Below are 13719 nucleotides of genomic sequence, written 5' to 3'. Positions count from 1 at the left end.
TAAAAGAAGAGTGTGTTCAGAGTTGAGCTCAGAGCTGCTTCGTGCGGACCAGTCAGGTTTCTCGTATGTAACTTCGAGTCTTCTACAATAAACTCATTTACAGCAGACTCTGTGAATTGTGCTTATTACTTAAAGAAGGGATCAACAGTTTGGTGGGAACTCTCAGTCCGACTGGCCCAGGCTGGGATTAGTTTCTCCCACACAGCACTCTGAATACTGAACCTAGAATAACTGGAGATCACCCTTTATCAACATCAACACTTAAAATTATTTAGTGGGAATTGACCCTTGGCACTTATGAATTCAAATGTCTCTATTTGACTTCGTTGGTGATCATTCCATTAGCATGTACAAAACAAATACAAAAATATAAGCTTTAATGACAAATAATTGTTATGGGAAGTTAAGCAGTTTGCTTGTAACACGGGAGAAGATATTGGCACAGTATAGTACAATACAATTCCTTACATATAATGTAGAATGTAGTGACGAGTCAGACGTTACAGTATCAGTATTATAGTTCATAAGTGAAACGCTCTCTCAATAAGGTTGCTGGGTACCACTACACAGAAACTCTGAACTATGAACTAATACCATTTTACGCACGTAGTCTATGATTAGTCTGAGACAGACAACAATCAGTTACACTCGACTCATAACACAAAGTTCTTTAACCATACAATGTGGTTTACCATCTAGCCACTGTCTTGCTACTGCTGGCTCCGTACGGATGTATGCATAAATAGCTAACGGTACGTTAAACTTCGAATTATGGCGTTACTTATGAGTCGTAGTGTGGAGAGGAGAGGAAGAGAGGAGAGAGGGAGGGGAAAGTGATCCCCGAGCTGAGGCAGCATGCGCTAAGTTCAAAGCCGGAAATGTAGCTTTAGACAGGCCAGCTTGATCGGCGACACCGGACTCCCAACATGAGCCCGTCAGTACTTCAAGGCATAGACACACGGTTCCAAAGCGGTGCAAACACTCTTAAGTCCAACCGATCCAGGGTTATTCGGCGGGGACACAGAGGCTAGGGTAGCTTCCTAAAAATCAACGTGAGCCACGGCTCGGGTACGGAGGGGAAAAGGAAAACTTTGAACAAGAAAAAAGAAGAAGGGCGGCTTCAGTGGTCATCGACTTAAAAACCTGACCAGGAGAGCGCAGTCTGGGCTGTCATTGGCTGTTTGGAGGGCACACCTTCATATCACGTTCGCCTTTCCCATTGTGGGGCGGGTTTCAGTAACTTTGGTAAATATTTATTTAGTTTTGATCTAGTTGGATAATTATTTAGCAATGCAAGAAAGGTGGATATACTTTGTACCCCGACCTTCGTTGTGAGTATTAAAATATACCCATACCAAACATGATTACTTTTGGTTCAGGTTACGAGAAGATGAAGAATTATTTCTAAGTTGTGCAGGCTAGGGAACTCAGAAACGTGACACTGTAAGATTCTATTACCCTGCACTCGCTTTGAGTTTTTCAGACCTGTTGGATATTGTAATTGTATTTGCTAATTATTCAATTAGACTTTCCTCCATTCGCTGGTGTGAATGGAGCGGCCTTGAAATACTGACGGTGCCCGCTAGTCGCCGGTGGTGCTCTATAGGGATACACAGCAATTATCTAGGCGTCGAGTTGGCACAGCACAAAGCTATCACACCATGGGGGTTCACAACGTTAGTGTGGTTAACAGCGAATGAACAGTCCTTACTATGCCTCCTCTACATGCAAGGAGGTTGTTAATCCCCCCCAGTGTCTTAGAATTATGGGTATCTGGCATGAGGGGTCTGGCGATCCTGAAGGGAAGTGGAAGATAGTGTTGGAATATTGAAAGTAACAGACACAGACTCATTTGGGAGCTTATGCAGAAATAAAGCATTTGAGCCCTCAGAGAGAGGACCGCAGAGAAACAACTTATAACTGCCCTACAGGACACAGAGAGAGGGGGCTCATGGCTGTCAGGAAACAGAATGCATGCTGCTCTGCTGTTGGAACCTTAGAGATCTTCTGTATTGGCTGCTTGGAAACTAATGTCATTTTCAGGGTTTGCTGTCTTTATGAAGAACTTCCAGACTGCAAAGGCACTGCCAGCCAGAACCAGCAGCAACACCATCACTCCCACCACTATCCCAGCCACTGCTCCAGCAGAGAGTCCCGCAGAGGCTAAGAGAGAACATGGAGAAATAGGGACTCATTTGGGAGAAACAGAGAAGAGCAGGTAATAATCAGGAAGGAAGACTACAATAATAATATTAATAACAACAACAATGACAACAACAACAATACATTTAGCAAACATCCAGAGGGACTTACAAAAAGTGCCTCCATAAAGGTTCATACAACAAGCAGAGCTGATGCCAAGTTAGAAGTCTGACTAAAAGTATTAGCTGTTACGACCCCAAAGGTCTAGGGGTACATGAGGTGAGTAACACATACACTTACTGGCCACTTCATTAGGTACACCTGTTCAACTGCAAACTGCACCGGTTTATGCAAATATCTAATCAGCCAACCATGTGGGAGCAACTCAATGCATTTAGGCATGCAGACATGGTCAAGACGATCTGCTGAAGTTTAAACCAAGCAGCAGAATGGGGAAGAAAGTTGATTTAAGTGACTTTGAACGTGTCATGGTTGTCGGTGCCAGACGGGCTGGTTTGAATATTTCAGAAACTGCTGATCTACTGGGATTTTCACACACAACCATCTCTAGGGTTTACAGAGAATGGTCCAAAAAAGAGAAAATATCCAGTGAGCGGCAGTTCTCTGGGCGAAAATGCCTTGTTGGTGGCAGAGGTCAGAGGAGAATGGCCAGACTGGTTTGAGCTGATAGAAAGGCAACAGTAACTTGAATAACCACTCGTTACAACCGAGGTATGCAGAAGAGCATCTCTGAACACACACCACGTCAAACCCTGAAGCAGATGGGCTACAGCAGCAGAAGACCACACCGGGTGCCACTCCTGTCACCTAATGAAGTGGCAGAGAGCTGCATTAGGCACGGGAGCACATAGTTTTTCTACCGTGTGACACGATATGATTCAAACTTTATAATTTCAGTAAACTTCTTCAGACTAAATTACATCTCCTGTCATTCGCGTCAGACTGAAGTTACTGTGCCTACAGCTCGCTTGCGGCTTATTTTGAGATGTAGACGGAATGCCACTACAGCTAGGCTACATCTTAGAAACCATAGCCTAAGATTGCAAAAGCCTAAAACCTATACTTTTGTGTCTCTTATGTATATTGTGCTCAAGGGGACAATAAAACATTGGCATTGTGAAAAAATACATTTTATTTTATATTATTATTTTTGTTATTTCCATTACTTTCCCAATGGCTTACAGCAGCCATAACTCAGTGGAATAACAGAGTGCACCAATAAGATGCTGAGCCCTGCGTCTGCACAAACACAGATCTGAAGAGGAGGACCGTACCTGAGACTTGCAGAGAGACTGAGCCGATGGTCTTCTTGGTCTCAGGATCGGTTACCTTGTAGACTCCGGCATCCTCCAGTGTCACACTCCTCAGCAAAAGGGTGTAGTTCTGTAGCTTACATCTCTGAGCACAACGCTTCCCGTACCTGGCTGGGCCTTTATTTGCATCGAGCATCATCACTTCATCTGAACCAAGGGCACTGAATGTTACCCTCACTGTGTCTGCGGTATAGAGCGGTATGGAGAGCAAACCACCGGCCTTCACTGTGAGGGTCTGGGGAGGGTGGCCTGTGAGGGCAGGGAATTCATTTACATATTTGCATATTTTACACTTTCATGTATATTTACAGGGGACATGAACACATTATCAACAGCAGTCAGCTTGATCATGTAAAAAGGTAAAAATGATACAGGGCAAATTATGGCATCCAAAAATTACTGGTGTCATCTTTCATCAATACTTCTGTGAATTATGAAACATTGTTACACTTGCCCTGATTAAACTTACCACATGAAAAAATAAATAATACACACCAGACACTTACACACCTGAGCTGCTCGGCTACCCTACAGAACTGAAGATCTAAAGTGAATTTTACCTGTCACAACGAGACTGGCAGAATCTGGATTCCCCCTCTCTTTCGGACTATTGTAGAAGCACTGGTAGTCGTCTTCATCTGAAAACCGTGTCTGTCTGATGGTTAAAGACATGTTTCCATAGAGGGCTTGTTCTGGGGAAACTGAAGCTCTGTTCTCGAACCCGGGACCATATGTGATGGTGTTCTTATGGATCTGGTAAACTTTCTCTCCACCTCTCTTCCAGAGGATATCCAGATCACCAGCATGTGCTTGCATATTAATTTTCCCAATGCAAGGAAGACTGACGGACATTCCCATCGCTATAGAAACATTTGATGTGACTGAGATAGACAGAGACAGAAAAAGAGAGAGGGAAAGAGAGAGACAGGCAGACAGAGATTTACAAAGCATTCCTGGCATACAAGAATTGAACAGCTCAACCTTGTTGCTTGGGGTAGATGAAGGCCCTGATGCAGCATATGCTATCCACTGCAAACCACCCAAGGCTTGTGGGTTTTATACAGACTGGAATGATCCTGTCCCCCGAAAAGCAATCGTAAGAATAATAATAGTAATATCCTTTGTCAAAAAACAGCTTTTAGGGCTATCAAATCCACAAGCACTAAAAACATTCACTCAGTCTGTCGGAAAAAAAGGCAACATGCACTGACCTCTAATTTCTAGTTTCACATCTGAAAGAAGGATCTCAGTCTCATCCTTGTACTGGCACTTGTAAATGCCGAGGTCACTGTACACCACAGGACTGAGGGTGAGGCTGTAGTTTCCTGGCTCTGTTAGGTGGAAGGATTCCACCCGTCCCTGGAAGCCGTTTCCAGAGGAAAAGGCTCCGGTGTGGAGTTGGGCCACAAAAAGCCAATCAGGAAACTCATCCTGCTGAAACAACCAATCCACATCCCTGCTGGGGTCTCCATGGCAGGGAAGAGTGAGGGAATGGCCGAAGCTCACGAACGTGCGGACAGAGTAGACTGGAGATACTGCCAGCTGGGCTAGGAGAGGGAAGTTGGATATTCAGTCACCATAAGAGAGAGAAAAATAACTGCCATTGTATCGCATACATATATATATATATATATATATCCAGCTGAAAGTCACTCTGGATAATACATTGAGTAGTTAAGTTACTCACCCAACTGAAGTGCAACAAGGATTCCATAACCTGCAATTCTCATTTCCGGCTGGAATTGTTACTGAAAGATCTGAAAATGTAATGTTGGAAGAAAAAAAATTATGTGAAATTTCCTTAATTGCCATTGTGACTTTGAAATGGTCAATGTTCTTTTTTGTCTTTGTTTACATTTTATAAACTTCTGTTTTTTCAAAATGAAAGCAAGTTAATGACAGTGCACTGTCCTGACCCGGAGCACAAAAAGATTAGGCTAAAATTGAATGGTGACGGAGACGTTACATTGCAAGCCACCTACATATATTATGAGAACGTGATTCAATATTATTTAGCCATTACTTTGTGCAGTCAAAATTCATTTTAGAATATATTAAGGCAAAAAACTACAAGTGTAACTTTAAATAAGATGAGATAAGCTGTGCCACTCTGAAATGCCTGATTTGAGGATTTCATAACTTCCATTTGTTTTCATGTCTTGTGTCATTTTGTTATTCTGAGTATATTTGCGAAATACAGTACAGCTACAGCAGCATGATTTAGTAACACGTTTTGTGCATCACAAGAGAGGATAAACCACACAGCAGGACCACAAACATGCTAATACGGTACGCATTCACTCACACACACAGGCTCCAAATAGTTTTTGGAGCCTGTGTGTGTGGAGCCGCATTCACTCACACACTCCAAATAGTTTTTGTTCACTACATATGATTGCGTTAAGCAAAATGGAGAAGGGCCTCACATTGGTCTTTGCCTGGGGCCTCCAAACCACAAAAACCGCCCCTGCCCACACCTCCCTTAGATTGTCCCACCCACATTTTCAATGCTTCCTACGCCCATGCAATATATGAACACTCAGTCTCAAAAGGGACATCTCTACGCGTAAAACCAGCGGTAAGGTTGTATATTTATTCAATATTTAGTCCCATATTTCGACTGTAGAATGACATGATATAAGTTTTAAACTTTTTCTTGTTTATTTCGTTATTCAGTGAGCAGCGTTTTCACTGCTGTATTGGCCTATCTTCGGGCTCTTGTCGGGTTTATCTTGTTGCTATGACGGAATACGATTTTCAGTGGTGAAAGAATATTTTTATGAATGCCAAGATAGATAATATTGTCCAGTGTCATGGGTGGGGGTGTAGTTGTAGATGAGACTGCAGGGAGGATGTGCGTGTTAAATGAACGACCAGAGCGACAATGGTGGCACTACGAAACTCCGTATTCGGCATAGTTGTCGTGTATCGTCTACTAATGAAACTATAACAACGTTTTTCTGTTTTTAAAGCGCTATTCGCAAGGGACTAGTATTACCTACTTCATTCGCACGGCATAAGCGAACGACGCTGAAGTTGGCTCCCGATTCGAAATTTCCGGTCCACCTTAAATCAGTTGCGTTATATGATCGGACGGTTTCGCGGTTTGCAAAGGCTATAATTTGCTTCTAAAAGTGAGATACGGCTCAAGTGAGAAAGTGAACAAAGGTGGTGATTTGAAATTAGTTTTTTTATTATTATTTTTTATTTTGTTACGTTCACATGACATGGCGCTTTCTGTAATATTGAAATATCAGATACCCAAGTGTCACGCATCTTGCTTTTTCCTCAAAATATAATCGTCTCAACATTACGTGAGTATGAGAGAACAGGAAATAATGTACATTTTAAATGGTGTGGATGAAATATCACTGCACCATATGCAAATAAAACTCCAAACTGTCTATATAAACAAATAGGCTACAGTAATAAAAATCCTATTGAAAAACGGACATATTAAATAAATATGAAAGTTTGGACAAGAATTTCTCCCCAATTGAAAAAGTTCAGAATATTCTGACATTTGTTCCTGGCAGAAGGGGCCCTGGTCTACATCCTACCCCATTTCTGTGAAGTTTTACTGTAGCATTTTTTAATAATCCCACTTCAAACATTCCATGTAATCCAATAGATGGCAATTGAAACATAGGGAAGTTTGGATAAGAGTTTCTCTCCAAATGTAAAAGTTCTGAAAATTCTGACACTTGTTCCTCGCTGAAGGGGTCCTGGTCTACATACCATCCCATTTCTGTGAAATTTTACTGTAGCGTTTTTTAATAATCCCACTTCAAACATTCCATGTAATCCAATAGATGGCAATTGAAACATAGGAAAGTTTGGATAAGAGTTTCTCTCCAAATGTAAAAGTTCTGAAAATTCTGACACTTGTTCCTGGCAGAAGGGGTCCTGTTCTACAGCCTACCCCATTTCTGTGAAATTTTACTGTAGCATTTTTTAATAATCCCACTTCAAACTTTCCATGTAATCCAATAGATGGCAACTGAAAAATATGAAAGTTTGTATAAGTAATTCTCTCCAAATGTAAATGTTCAGAAAATTCTGATATCCTCTAATATCTCTTTGCTACGAATACCTTCTTCTTCTTAAAGGATTTCCGGCAGTTTTGACGCTTCAAGGCGTATTACTGCCCTCCACTGGTCTATTAGTCAAACTCATAATTTTTAAAATAATATAAATAAAGTAAAGTAACAAAATGAAAAATAAAAAATAAATAAATAAAATAAAAAATACTAATAATAATAATAACAATAACAATTTGCTCAATAGACACTCAACCTAAATCCGTGAGAATATTCCAGTAGCTAACAAAAACGCCACTACTTTCTTCTCAATTAGTTCCCGATTCTTTATATCTCGACCAAGCAAAGTTTTAAAAGAAAAGGAAGAAACACCTAACTCTGAGGCATCTTTGAATAATACCCTCCTCTCTTTCCTATATTTCTTACATGTTATAATAACATGCTCAACTGTCTTGGGCATATCACACTCACATAGGGAAAACATCCAGATGGGCTATCATCTTTAAACACTGGTTTAGCCCACAGTGCCCCAATCTTAATCTAGTCAGTTTTACTGTAATGACCCTTTCTCTTGACATGACATTTTTAATTTTGACAGATCGTTGTATTGAGAAGTAGAGCCTCCCTCTTTTATCATTTTCCCACTCTCTGTGCCACTCCTTTATAATTCCCTCCTAGATCTTCCTCCGATATTCGACCTTGCCAAGACGTTCTTCCAAATCACACTTTTCTCTCCCTAAAGAAGACTTTTCTAAAGAATCTACCTTTCAAATGCGACTCCCATGCCTGATTAAGATATCCATCTAAGTCAAACCCGCTTATGCCTTTTCCATGAATCCTAGAGAGGAGTTAGGTCTATCTCAGGATCAGGGAGTAACCAGAAGGGGATAGCTGGCCAGCAAGGAAAATCTATAATTGTTTCATTTCCAACTCCAAGCTTCTCAGCCCATTCTCTCACTCTACCCAGAAAATGTCCTTTTTTCTTCTTATTGCCAAACTCCCAATTGTCTTGAAGAAGGCACCTAGCTGGGAAGTTATGATTTTTAAAGCTACTCAATTTAGCCCAATACTGCAGTCCCAGTTTAATATGCCTTAACCTTAAAGGAATCTCCCCCATCTCTATTAATAAAGCCGGAATTGGTGTAGTACTAAAAGACTGCAGCACATTCTTACTGCCTTTGTCTGAACAGTAGCCAGCTTATCCACAGCTAATTTAGCAGCAGATACAGAAACAATACATCCATATTCAAGAGCAGATCTTATCATTGCTGGGTAAATTAAGAACATTGACTCCCTCCCTGCTCCCCAGTTGCTTCCCGCTAAGCGTCGCAGGACATTTTATATTTTTCCACATTTACCAATTATTTTATCTATGTGTAACAAAGAAAATCCGGAAGAAAATATTCAGCAACCGAATTAAATCGTTTGAATCTTTTGGTACGTAATATGCTGTCCCAGCACGAATGCATAACATTTTATAAAACGAATACTAAAGCAAGAAAAGAACAGAAGAGCACACGTTATAATTCCAAGACGTTGGCAGGCTATAATCAAAAGTAGGCTACTGTGCCGTATAACATACAAGTTTGATTTCAAGTTATTATGAAAATAAATCAGTTTGCGGCTGCAGATTTTTTTAAATGGCAGTTGAAATAAAACACAGTGAGTAGTCGACCAATCAGAAATTTTCAGCACTTGCGCCCCACCCCAAAAGTTCAGGTACTTTTGGAAAGTACTACCCCCTGAGCAGGGACTTTTTTTGGAGTAAAATAAAGTCCCCGGAACTTAATTTAAACCATAGTTCCTGAGTTCCTCAAAAGGTTCCTAGTTCCGGGGTAAAGTTCCTGCGGTGAAAACGCGGCTCTTGAAAAGTAGTTCCTGGGACTAAAAGTTCTGGGTACTTTGGGCGGCTTAATTTCCACTTCTCCTTTTCCAACATCTCAGCTCTCCTCCTGATCCTGTCTTCTCCTAGGCTCTCTAAACTATGCACTTGCTGAAATGCTTTTACACACACATTCTTTACTAGTGACTGCCTCAGCTTCACCTTCAAGCAAAACTGGCATTGATGGCCTCTTATATACCCCAGACATTCTCCACACAGTAGACCACAACTGGCTCACTGGGGAATCAGGACATAGCGTACCACAATATCTCCTCCAGCAATTTCTTTTAGCTTCTTTAATAACTTTCCTTGCCTCTGCTTGCAACCTTTTGTACTCAACAGCATAACACTGCATTGGAAATTTCCTTAGTTTCCGAAATGCTTTGTTTCTGTTCTTTACAGCTATATCACATTGTTTATTCCACCATGGAACAATTATTCGGGCCTTAGGACTCTCCTCCAAAGGAATACTATCTTGTAAATCATTGAGCATACAGATTCATTCCAATGATCAATGGAACTCTCGCTATCTACCTCTCCTACTGAAGCTAGAGTCTTCACCTTGAAATTACATTACATTACATTACAGGCATTTGGCAGACGCTCTTATCCAGAGCGACGTACAACAAAGTGTATAAGCATAACCAGGAACAAGTATGACGAAACCCCTAGAGAGAAGTACCGGTCCAGGTACAGGGAACAACCGCATAGTTCAACTTGGACCCTGATGGTTAAACTGATTAACACTAACAACGAGAACGGCAACAACGCAATCTATGGAAAAATAAAAATAAAAATAAATAAAAATACGAGTAGTCGTTAAGACAGTTGATGCGCCTAAGTCACCTATGAAACAGCTGCCTAGTTACAACCCTAAGTTTAGTCATTTACAGGGGGGAAGGGAGGGATGGGGAGAGGTGCAGCCTGAAGAGGTGGGTCTTCAGTCGTCGTTTGAAATGGGTCACAGTCTCAGCTGTTCTGACCTCCACAGGGAGGTCATTCCACCATTGTGGGGCCAGAACAGACAGGAGACGTGTTCTGGAAGTGCAGGTGCGAAGAGGGGGAGGTGCTAGGCGTCCTGAGGTAGCAGAACGGAGGGATCTGGCTGGCATGTAGGGTTTGAATTTCTTGTGGAGGTATGCTGGGGCTGATCCCTTGACTGCCTGGTATGCTAAGACCAATGTTTTAAATTTGATGCGAGCTATAACAGGCAGCCAGTGGAGGGTAGTGAGCAGGGGAGTTACGTGGGAGTGTCTGGGGAGGTTGAAGACCAGACGAGCCGCAGCATTCTGAATGAGCTGCAGGGGTCTGGTGGCAGATGCCGGTAGTCCAGCCAGAAGAGAGTTGCAGTAGTCCAGGCGAGACAGAACCATTGCTTGGACCAGGAGCTGGGTTGAGTAGGTGGTGAGAAAGGGGCGGATTCTGCGGATGTTGTATAGGAAAAATCTGCATGCCCAGGTTACTGCTGCAATGTTGTTGGAGAGGGACAGCCTGTCGTCCATCATCACTCCGAGATTCTTGGCGCAGGGTGATGATGTCACTACGGTGTCCCCTAAGGAAATGGAAAAGTCGAGGAGGGGAGAGGATAGAGCAGGAATAAAGATTAGCTCCGTCTTTCCCGGGTTGAGCTTCAGGTGGTGATTGTCCATCCAGCTCTGAATGTCCCTCAGGCAAGCGGAGATGCGGGCAGGGACCTGTGTGTCCGATGGGGAGAAGGAGAGAAAGAGTTGCGTGTCGTCGGCATAGGAGTGATAGGACAAGCCATGGGCAGATATTACAGGGCCAAGGGATCTGGTGTACATGGAGAAGAGAAGGGGACCAAGGACTGAGCCCTGGGGAACTCCGGTGGTGAGGGGACAGGGTGGTGATACCTTACCCGCCCAGGCAACCTGGAAGGAACGGTCAGAGAGGTAAGACTCAATCCAGTCAAGGACTGTGCCGTGGATCCCTGTTGCTGCCAGGGAGGAGGGTAGAGTGGTCCACAGTGTCAAATGCAGCGGAGAGGTCTAGAAGAATCAGGACAGAGGAGAGGGAGGCTGCTCGTGCGGCATGGAGTGACTCACTGACCGAGAGGAGTGCAGTCTCGGTCGAGTGGCCAGGCCTGAAGCCAGACTGGTGGGGATCAAGCAGGTTGTTCTCAGAGAAGAAAGCAGAGAGCTGGTTAGATGCAGCACGTTCAAGTGTTTTGGGTAGGAAAGGGAGGAGAGATACCGGGCGGTAGTTCTGAATGAATGAATGAAATCTTCCCAACAAGCCTTAGAAAAGTTAAATCTACTAGGTTGTTTCATTCCTTCAGTAATTAGCGACCTACCAAACTTACTTAAAATAGGAAAATGATCACTACTTAGTGTTTCTGTCTAACACATTCCAATGCCCTACCCTGGCCAGATTTGTTGATGCTATAGTTAGGTCTATGCAGCTCATACTATTCCCCCCAATATGAAACAGAGTTGATCTCCCATCATTTATTACGACTAAGTCATATCTATCCAAAAAATCCTCAATGACCGTTCCATTGCTATCTTTATCCTTACTACCCCATAAAGGGTTATGTGCATTAAAATCCCCAACCCATATAACTGGAGACCTTACTTTATCCATAACTTCCCCCAATTCACCTAATGACAGTTGATAACATGGGTTGTAGAAATGTATCATTGTTATTTGTCCTAATGATCTCCATACTTCAACACCAACACACTCAAGGTTGGTATTAAAATCAGTTATTTTATATTGAATACCTCTTTTAATAAATGTAGCACATCCCCCTCCAGACCTATTATATCTATCTTTCCTTAAACTCTCATACCCTGGTATTACAAAGCCTAAGCATGGTTTTAACCAAGATTCCTGAACACAAATCATTTCTGGTTTATCATTAAAAGCAGCCACAAATCTTTTAAATTCTTGTCCATTTGCAATTAAACTCCTTGCGTTCCACTGAAGGATGTAAAACATCCAGAAATTAAGCAGTATCATCACCCTCTTCATTATCATTTTCGCTTTCACCTTCCATAACCAACCCTTGCGGCTCAGGCATAGATTGTTTCTCTTTCATGTAGCTGTGAAGACGCTCAGGTAGGAAATTCCTTGTACCCAGAAACCTTTCTGCTGCACTCACCACAAGTTTTATAACGTCTGATCTCTTCTCCTTAGATTTAGTAGCAACCAGTACATCAACAATAAACGCCAAAAGCGATTCCTTCTGCAGCAACAAGGTGTCTGGTGGTATTACCTGAGATACCGATGGTGGAAGCGGCTGACTGGCCGGCACAGCTCTGCTCATATTATTAACAGCCGCACTTCGTCCACTTTCAACTCTCTTCATCGCCTCGGAGTAAGACATTTTTTGTTGGTCAGTAGTAACTGTCGTGCAAGGTGGTGGACAGCTCCTCCCTCTCCTCTGCTGTCCACCATTCCTATTTTGACGACGGCTACTGACGCTATCATCTCTGCAACTCCTCCAACTGTTCGTCCGACTACGAATACCATTCCACCCTGTCCAACTAAAATACATCACTAGATAATAACCACTGGGGTATAATCGCAAACAATGATAATAAACACAATGACAAGCCGCACAGTTGGTCGTGCTAATTCAGTGTTAGCCTGCTCTCATTTTAAAACCACATATATTCATGCATTTAGAGAACTTTGATTAATCTCACCTGGCTTCCTTTTGTATTTTCGTGCAAAAAGTTTCGCAGTTTGTTTGTTCTCATACAGTTCAGTGGCATGCACCTGTCTCAGGCTTCAGAAGTCGTGTCGTCATTTTCTTCGGGTCATTAGCTTCTTCTTCTTCTTCTTCGGTGTTGTTTACCGGCAGCTTACATCCTTGAAAGTTGCATTACTGCCACCTTTCGGAGTAAGTTAACTCCTACAGCTTATTGCCTGTCACACTTTTATTAACAGTCCCGTTCCCCGAAGGTAGTTGATAAAACATCTCCTCCCCTGCCCACTAGCACCACACTCCAGTACATCCCTCAATCCTGCTCCTGTTATCCCCAATCTTCCCATCTCCTCCATCATATCCTTCCTTTCCGACCTATATTAGGGTCATTAGCATTTTCGAGACTTCCGGATAAACCGAGCTCCGTGAAGCTAGCAACATAACTTCCGGTAAAAACTTCTGTTGAGTTCCGGCCGTTATTCTACCAAAATAAAAGCACAGAATTAACATTAATAGCGCTTTATTACGCTAATAACATCACAGTGACCACGTTTTCTGAGCTTTCATAGAGACTTAACTTTATTTAAAAACATTTCAGATACAATTTGTACACAATCGCTAGCTACTATAGATAAATTACAACCGTTGATT

At 42.4% G+C, this 13719-nt stretch overlaps 2 protein-coding genes across 2 annotated transcripts in view; one reads left to right on the top strand and one right to left on the bottom strand.

Moving 5' to 3' along the window:
• Positions 1–360: 360 nt before the first annotated feature.
• Positions 361–13648, bottom strand: LOC118208091. The gene is made up of 6 exons (XM_035382386.1): positions 13067–13648; positions 5164–5233; positions 4688–5023; positions 4037–4357; positions 3438–3725; positions 361–2163 (listed from the first exon to the last, which is right to left on the bottom strand). The coding sequence occupies exons 2-6, from the start codon at positions 5204–5206 to the stop codon at positions 1997–1999; spliced, it is 1155 nt and encodes a 384-aa protein (XP_035238277.1). The 5' UTR covers positions 5207–5233; positions 13067–13648; the 3' UTR covers positions 361–1996.
• LOC118208092 overlaps positions 5979–13719 on the top strand; it is a 43675-nt gene continuing 35934 nt past the window's right edge. Inside the window, exon 1 of the transcript XR_004761511.1 lies at positions 5979–6054. The gene's annotated coding sequence lies outside the window, so the exon portion shown is untranslated. The remainder of the gene's footprint in view (positions 6055–13719) is intronic.

This window comes from Anguilla anguilla, chromosome 11 (assembly GCF_013347855.1).
Source record: "Anguilla anguilla isolate fAngAng1 chromosome 11, fAngAng1.pri, whole genome shotgun sequence".
NCBI lineage: Eukaryota > Metazoa > Chordata > Actinopteri > Anguilliformes > Anguillidae > Anguilla > Anguilla anguilla.
This window is presented reverse-complemented; position numbering and strand designations above follow the sequence as displayed.